This window comes from Physcomitrium patens, chromosome 23 (assembly GCF_059467195.1).
Source record: "Physcomitrium patens ecotype Gransden chromosome 23, ASM5946719v1, whole genome shotgun sequence".
Classification (NCBI taxonomy): Eukaryota; Viridiplantae; Streptophyta; class Bryopsida; order Funariales; family Funariaceae; genus Physcomitrium; species Physcomitrium patens.
The window spans coordinates 2538162-2546716 of record NC_143432.1 but is presented as its reverse complement, the minus strand read 5'-3'; the positions used below and the strand labels follow the sequence as shown (position 1 = coordinate 2546716).

General features: G+C 37.6%; 1 protein-coding gene across 1 annotated transcript; it reads left to right on the top strand.

Moving 5' to 3' along the window:
• The first annotated feature begins 1735 nt into the window (after positions 1-1735).
• Positions 1736-5883, top strand: LOC112275770 (uncharacterized). Its single transcript, XM_024506398.3, has 5 exons — positions 1736-2483; positions 2772-2848; positions 3066-3111; positions 3337-3707; positions 3937-5883. Exons 1-5 carry the CDS (start codon positions 2198-2200, stop codon positions 4267-4269), a joined length of 1113 nt encoding a protein of 370 aa, XP_024362166.1. The 5' UTR covers positions 1736-2197; the 3' UTR covers positions 4270-5883.
• The last annotated feature ends 2672 nt before the right edge of the window (positions 5884-8555 follow it).

Below are 8555 nucleotides of genomic sequence, written 5' to 3'. Positions count from 1 at the left end.
ACGCAGCAAGGAACCCATTCAGCTGATGCAGCAGTAGTCCATGTTATGATGGGCACATGTTCTAGAGAATCAGGCTCAGAATGGTGCTTCCAGGTGGGATTTCAGGGTGCCTTTAGTTGTGATCTACAATGCTAGAAGGTGAAGCTGGTTCTTGTTGCCCGACTTGCAGTTGTGTTCAATTATTGGTACGACATAACTACAGTACCTATAGATTTTGACACTCGAACTTGGAATTGTGGGAACTGATAGTTTAGGGGGAATAGTGTTTGTTGATAGGAATTGATAAAAGTGGATATTTGTGTGCTACACATTTTCTTCTTCTTTCTCGGTGCTACTGTGTCGTCAACCCCTAATGGAAATTTCGAACTCTGATATCAGGTGCCGTAGAGATTCGCCTCAGACGTTTGAGACATGATATGATTAAGAACAATGCGAGATTATTTTTTAATGACTGTTGTGCCTACTTTGCTGTGTCACGCCAACGAAATTGAAAACTCGGTCGGAATTTATCCACTAGTAGTGACTCGGACTTCTCAAAGCATCCTGGTTACTGTGACGAGTGTGTTGTGAGCAAGTACTCCTGGTCTAGGCACTTCTTCGATTATCTCTGTATGCAGCGATATGCTGATACATGTTTTGTTTTATCTATTTCGATTCATTTACGCACCTCAGGGTATCTGAAATCTGTTTTAGCCACCGTCAACATCAGAGTTTCGCGCAAGTCACAGCAGTGTTGAAAGAGTCAGGTTGGAACCTGGAATGATCATGGTACCTTAGAAATTGTACCTGCTACGAACTTCATCGATAAATCATGAGTCATCTGTTTAGTGACTATGGAATGGCGCTTGTCCTGTTCTTCCTAATCTTCATTACTGTGATGTCCTTTACCAGTATTGATAGCAGAGAGCCACACCGCTGATAGATTGTGCTTGAAACGGGACCTGTCACACAAAAATTTACGGAATCTGTCTCCCTATTAATCAAACATACATAGACCCAAGGTTCGATCATGTTTCCGTGGACTAGCGACACTGTCAAGTGCTACCTCACACTTTTTATTCGTTGTCTGCATTGATTTATTGTGCGGGAAAGATTTGGCAGACATGTCTTACTTAAGCCAGTTGGGCTTGGCATCATCTGCTGTCTGGTGTCTGCACTACTGTCTAGTGTCTACAGCTTGGACTATGATTCTTAAGCTGGAATTAGCGGGGAATTAGATCAGGTAGAGGGTAATCCGTGCAAGAGATCATTCCCTCCATGTCGGTTACCACATCGTACCAGACGAAGTTTGCTTGGTGCTCAAGTGCTTGTCTCCTTGTAAAAACCTCAATTCTTGGATCCATACTCGCTGACAGGAATAACTTACAGCTCTCGTAATTTGCAGAGGAAAAGGACTAAATTGCTTCCCGAATGGACATGATTGAACTTTTTTGTCGGGGTCCTTCGAGAAGCTTGAGAAACAAGTTTTGAAAACAGTTGTCGTGTAGACGAAGTCATTCCATAGAGGCCGTGGATCCTGGTCGACACGTCGAAGATCACTGAGCCATAGACTATTTTTCTTTAAATTTTTCATCTGGAGTTCCTATTTTTGGAGATGAAAATTTTGAAACTTACTATAAATCTATGATGTGATCACAGTTTCATAGATAATTTTCTATATGTCAAATCAAAAGTTTAATTTTTTCGTTTTACGTTTGCTTTTATTCGAGATAATATGTTATGGTTTAGGTGGAGTTTAATTGGTCAATCTAGAGTCGGTCTAGAGTCCACCGACAAAACTAGAGTGTTTGACAAGCCACATATCCTAGTTTCATGACAGTGGCGCAATTTATTCTCCAAATGGGATGTCTGAGCAGTTCTTGCGTTTTCGTAGTTTCATCCCATCGCTTGCTATTCGGAAGGTTGATCGATTTGGTTTTAATCTAGATGATCAGATTTGGGAGGACGCGAATGAAGTCGCCGAAAATTTCAACCATCGGCAGTCTTTGTGCATATCCACTGCATTTTATCTTGGGAAGCTTGGAGCCTCATGAAGATCAACTTCTGTTATGCATGTCACAAGTCACATAAAGGAGCAACAAGATTGTAGCATCTCAAGGTCAGTTTGTCGATTATTCTCGACACCCTCCTAAAACGCCTCATAAACCCTGGCTAAACCCCTTCCGTTTGAAGGACCAGTGTCCTACTTCTACGAATCATGTCTTCCTTTTACGAACCATATGACGGCGGATTCTGGGAGTGTGGATCACCAAGTAGAAGAAAAACCTCATCCGCAGACGGCATGCCTGGAGGATCAAATGTGAGCAACAACATCATCCAGAACACTGCCAACTGTGAAACCGCCTCTCGGCCACAAGGCTCACGGCGAAGTGCAGACGGAAGGACTCGACGCTACATCCAATCAGGAGCACCTCGTCTGAAGTGGTCTGAAGATCTTCATCGCTGCTTCGTCTGGGCAATTGAGCAGCTTGGTGGCCCTCAAAGTGAGAACATTCTCAGTTCAGTTCCTCTTTGTGCTCTGTACTAACTCTGCAGAATTAGTATAGAATTATCATGTCGACTCGTAGTTTATCATTAAGCATTTCGCAGATTTTATTGATGAATTAGTTGTTGATTTTTTTCTTTTTCGATGAAAACACCTTTAGCGCTAGTCTTATTTTGACTTGTTGTTTGGATATTGAAACATGCCACACTGTCTGATCACTCGTAGAGCTGATCACTTCGTAGAGTGATCAGAAGTACTGACCAATTTTGTGCTGGTTATTTTGCAGAAGCCACTCCTAAAGCTATTTTGCGGGAAATGAATATATCAGGCCTGAAACTTGCGCAAGTGAAGAGCCACCTTCAGGTGATACATTGTTCCAAATCGCTAGACCATTGGCACTTCTAATGTGTAGGGAATTTATTTCTTTTTGTAGTTGGGTGTTAGACAAAGATTTGCATTGTCTTTATCGGTTCGTCCTGAGAACTTTGAAGCATCTGGGAAGAACAAATGAATAAGTACTGTCATAGCTGGGATCATACAACTTTTGACAATGGATTGTTGCTCTTCGATTGGTATGCAGATGTATCGATGTTCAAAATGTGGAATGAAGTACGACTCTTCATCTGGTAAGTGTAGTGCTGAATTTTTCTTTAGTTTTTGGACCATGACCCCTGATTGGTGATATTTTTGCGTCTTACTGTAATGAATCACTGCTTTGACATGGCACGTCTTCAGTGTATAATAAGGGACACTCGATATATCCTGATAACCAATTGAACACATGAGTCTGGCAGAGAGTAAATGACTTCTCATTTCCCTTCGGTGCTTTTAATACTTGCTCTTTGAATCAGGTCTCCGACGAGGCGGCGTGCATTATGATTCAACCTCTGATCCCGATCCTAGGGTTTGGAATTTGGAGCCTAGAGTGCAAGGTTCATGGATGAAGGAAGCTGGCCAGCTCATCAATTTCATGAAAATTATAAAGAGTCGTACTGCCCTTTCAAAGCAGAACTCCGCAGGGCATAATTTCATAGCAGCGTCCACATTGGACTCATTTGGACGTGTCAATCATACTATCAGTTGTGCATCTTTGTCCTCACCAGACAAGCAACACGAACTGACCAGTGCAGCTGACCCGACACCTGAACTCTCCGAAGAAGTATACCCAAATCTTTTTAAGATTTTGAAGCTTTTGGAGGTCGCGAAGTCAGGAGAATTTGGGGTACGTTTTCCCCGTCTAGTGTAGAATATATGCATTCAAATTGTGATTGCATTTTCAACTTTTATAGAATCAAGTCCTTCACATGAACTACCAGATTTACAAGCTGATTATATTGTTTGGGTTCGTTTCATTCTTGTTCCCTAAAATTAATATGGGTCTAGCTGAAAAGAATCAGAGTAGCAACCCACCTGCAAAGTCTGAGATATTAATTAGTCTCTTGAATTCGCAGGTGTTGGGAAACGAGGAACTTGGGAGTAGGCAATCTCCATCTGATCTACTTTTAGCAGGTGATACTGACGTTGCTGGGCAATGCCAATCTGCCGAGGATCTGGCACACGATTTGTTGATGGCCATGAGTGAGGGTGAATATCTGAAGACGGGTTCGACATTCATCTCTGAGCTTCATAAGACAACTCACGGTGCAATTGGTTCAGAGGTGTCCTATGAGCCTTTGTCTCTCGGACTCGCCACCTCCAGCGTAGATGTTAGGCCAGATAGATCAACCCTGGATCTTACAGGGCAGTTTAGTAGATCGCATTTGTCACTATCCCATCCCTTTTGAAAGCGTTAGATAGTGCCCCACAATTTCAAAAAAAAAAAAAAAAATTGAAAAATTCCATTCAAAATTCGAAGTACCCAACCACTTCGTGTTTATTACATTGTGCAGAGGGCATCGAGAGTGTTTTTGTAAAGCAATATGAGAGGGACTATTTGTGCACGAATTTGTAGAAATTGAAGAAATATGGGAAAGAGTTGAGAGATTTTGAATGTGGAAGGGTACGGCTTGACCATGTAAATTTTGGTATGAATAAATTGGATCAGGTCTCTAGTGCACACCCAGCTTTGCAGCATTTCAGCAGGGAAGAATCGAGCTTCTGTTCAGAGCATTAAGACAAGTATAATATCCAATTTCATCCATGGATTGAAGCCTCCCTGCAGACCAGTACTAGGTCGCAGTTGTTACGTAGGATTCGCCATGTCTAGGCACCGCCCACCACCACCCACGGACTGGAATTCCCATATGTTGACTGTAACGTCTTGAAGACTTTTCTGTTGTATGTGTTCTCTCAATTTGGTAGTTGCAGCAATTTTCTGAAGCCACATGAGTCCACCGAAACCAACGATGAATCCTGTTCAGGCGTTGTAACTAGTCTTGACAGTGGGTGATATTAAGACTCACATCCAGCACATGTCTGATGGAATGGAACCCAGAAGTTCACCACCGAATATTAACATCTGGGTGGTCTCCATAGTCATCATCCCCTCGCAGTCTTGCAACTGGATGGAGGTTTTATAGAAACACTGTGTTGCACACTTTCATGATCACACTACAAATAGCCGCAAATAGAGGCAGTTTGTTTTCCTCTCTTCTTTTTTCTTTATTTGAAACATAAGAGGTTTGTCTCATTTTTTATTGAAGTAATGAGATACAGGCTATCACAGCTGGGTCTGTGTTTCAAAATAGAAGCGACTAAGTGAATTCTGATGGCTAGCATACAGTTGGACTAGATCAGTATTCGGAGGTGAGGAGTTCAGGACGTACTCTGGGAAAGAGTATATATTAGCCAATCCAATATTATCAACTAACAGCCATTCCTTGTGAGGGACATTCAATGTTTTCCTTTGGATTCCCACTCACCATAATTTATATGCCTTGTGACTATGATGTGTCTTGAAAAACCATGCCATTTTCTTGAAGCCATAAAGTCCAAATATAAATGTTTGGTATAAAGACCCAAAGTCCTATATTGGAGTTGGAAGCTAAATAAAGGATCCTTATCAAATATGCTGTGTTTGAAATCAAATACAAACATCAAATAGGTTCATTTGAAAAAATATTCATTATAAAAGAATTACACCAAATTAATATTATGAATACATTCAAACAATATATTAACCAAAACATTTTTGATAGAATAAAAGATAGAATTTTTCAGAGCATACAAAAAAATCAAAATTAAATATATAAAAAAAGATAAATAAAAAATAAATAAAATTATATTAAACAAGAAATAAAAGGAAGAGTTACGATTATTAAAAAACACTTGAATTTTCACTCATACTAAAGATCAAAGATAGAAGATTAAGAAAAAAATAAAATTCATATCTATATACAAAATTAAAAGCACTACTTCCTGGTAAATATATCAAATATAAAATTAAAAATCACAATCAATTAATAAAAAAGAAAAAAAGAAAAAAATAAAAAAAGAAAAAAAGAAAAAAATAAAAAAAGAAAAAAAGAAAAAAAAGAAATGAAAAAATAAGAAAAAATATATACACTTTGAAAACTAAATATAGTTTTTTCAATAGATTTTTACTTGATAAATTGATAAGAATTAAAAAAATAGATATTTTAATGAGTATTTCTTTTTTATTTCTAATAAAATAATAATAATTCTATTAAAAAATTATGATAATCTAAAGATAAAAATAAAAAATAAAAAAAATTATACAATTGGAATTTATTTGAAGAGGAATTTAATCAGATGGTCAAAGATTTCAATTTCACAAAGGCTCACAAGTGATATACAGGATGTCCTAGAAAGGTTATAAGATCTTAGTCTTATCTTCTTAACTATTTTTAAGATGCTATAATCTATATAGAACTTATGCATTTTTTTTTTGAGCTTTCGGGATTATCAGCAAGTACTTCAAATGCCTTTTTATTTTACTATATCTTTATTAATTTTGTGGCCTTGTAATAATATCTTATCTCCTTCTTTATTATTCTTTTGATATTGTGTTGTCAAGGTACTTTGATTGGTATTATCCACGGGCAAATATAAGCTCTTTTGACAAGTAACACCTTTACGGGTAGATGTGGTTATCTTATATAGATAATATTTCACTTCCCAAGGTATCTTACATTATGTCCTTAGGATATTTGTAATACAAAAAAATCTTTGGCATAATTTTGCAAGAATAGAGTTGAATACTGCAAAGTGGTTTCTATCTATATTATAATTTTTATATTGCCACAACAAATCTCTTATATATACAATGATGTTTGTTGTGGATTTTCAATGCATATAGATAGATATTAGAAATTAATTTAGTTGTTTATTTTTACAAAATAAATAATCTACTAAGTTGGTGTATATGACATATCATTCCTAAAAGTACAGATGTTTTGTAAAATATTTTAAGATTATGCATATTGCTTCCAACACATCTTTGGTTTCACTATCTGAGTTGCTATTATGTGTGTCTTTATTGTTGAGCTTGTGTTCAATGGCCAAAGCCATAAGTTGTTGCTTGTATCACATTAGTAACATTGATTGAAAGCCGTAAGCTTCGAATATGTCAAAATTATGGTCATATGTAGTATCCAAGACTTGTAATTGGTCTTTGAAATTGACCATTCTTTTAGAAGATACACAAAGCAAATTTACACCTTTGTGAGTTTGTTCAAGATGTGGAGCTATCTGAATCATTGAGGGTGTATCAAATACAAGATGTTTTTTTTGTTAATGCTAGATTGGCCAGAAATGAAATAAATTTGTCTTGAGCTTGCTTTACTTGTATAGGTTTATTTTCTCTACCTGCAATGTTCATTCTATGTGTCATACTTTTAAACTACATATGTAGTTCATTGATTGCAAATTTGGATGCTACTTGCATCTCTCGTAGTATGGTGTTGTTTACTAATAATTCTTTAATTTAAGTTTGGGTGGTATTTTTCAATGCCTAGAAGGTCCCTTATTTTTTCTTTATCACTTAAAGTTCATCCTAGGTCTTATAACTTGTAAGCTAAAATAAACCTCCACTACTTGGAAGTTTATTCTAGTTCACAATAAGTAAAGTAATTATGTAAATTTTAAAAATTATAGCTCTTGTTCAATCTAGATTAAATCACTCTTAAACCTCCTTAAATCACTCCAAGTAGCTAAACAAAATCTCTACTACTAATTCACACTTATAATAATAAGTCACTCAAAAAATTCCATGCACTTAAAATTTTATTACTACTATTATTCTATTTTATTTCTTATTTCTTATTTATATACATATATTTTAAAAATCCAACGCTGTCGCCTTGCTCCACATTCAACCTCGCAGCGCAAAAGGCGGAAATTGCGAGTCCCTGAAGCATGCAACAAAGAAATTTCAAGTCGGTGCAGACTCTGATACAAGATTATCCAACTGTCGCCTGGCTTGTTTGTTTTGCTGGCGCCTGGCTTGTTTGTTTTGCTGGCGCCTGGCTTGCCTGGACTTGAATTTTCCTCTCTTTATTGATGCCATTGTAACTCTCCCTTAAATCCTACTATCACTAAAGCAGCACTGTTGGTGTACTCATTCGCTAGAGTTTTTTTTCACTGGAATCTTCATATTCTACTACAATCATAGAGTATTGTGATTTTCCATATAAGGTTTTCTTGTTTTAGTTGGCGGCAATAGTCACAAAGACCGCACAAACACCAACTCAAAAGGCTTGACGACAATCGCAGTAACAACTGCCGCATGCCACAATGCTTAAAAAGATCAGAACTAAAAAAAAAAAGGAACAAAAAAGAGATTGTCGATGCCAGCACCCAAGAGCTAGCAACTCCCATGCCGGCTTCCACGAAACATAAAGAACAACGAAGGGAACACGCCTACATGAACAGAGGGTCACCACCAACAGCTCCAATCGAACGCTCTAATGACCAGATCATAGCACCACTGCAAACCGCCAGAGGGAATCAGTAACCCGGCTGTCGCTGAATTCGACCAACCGCTGAAGCCCATCTAGTAGCACCTCTGCACGGAAGGAATAACTAACCAGCCACAACCAGAGAATGGAAGAATCCATGCTCCATCTCCGTTGACGACACCATAAATCAAACCAAAAAATAAAAGTGCAGA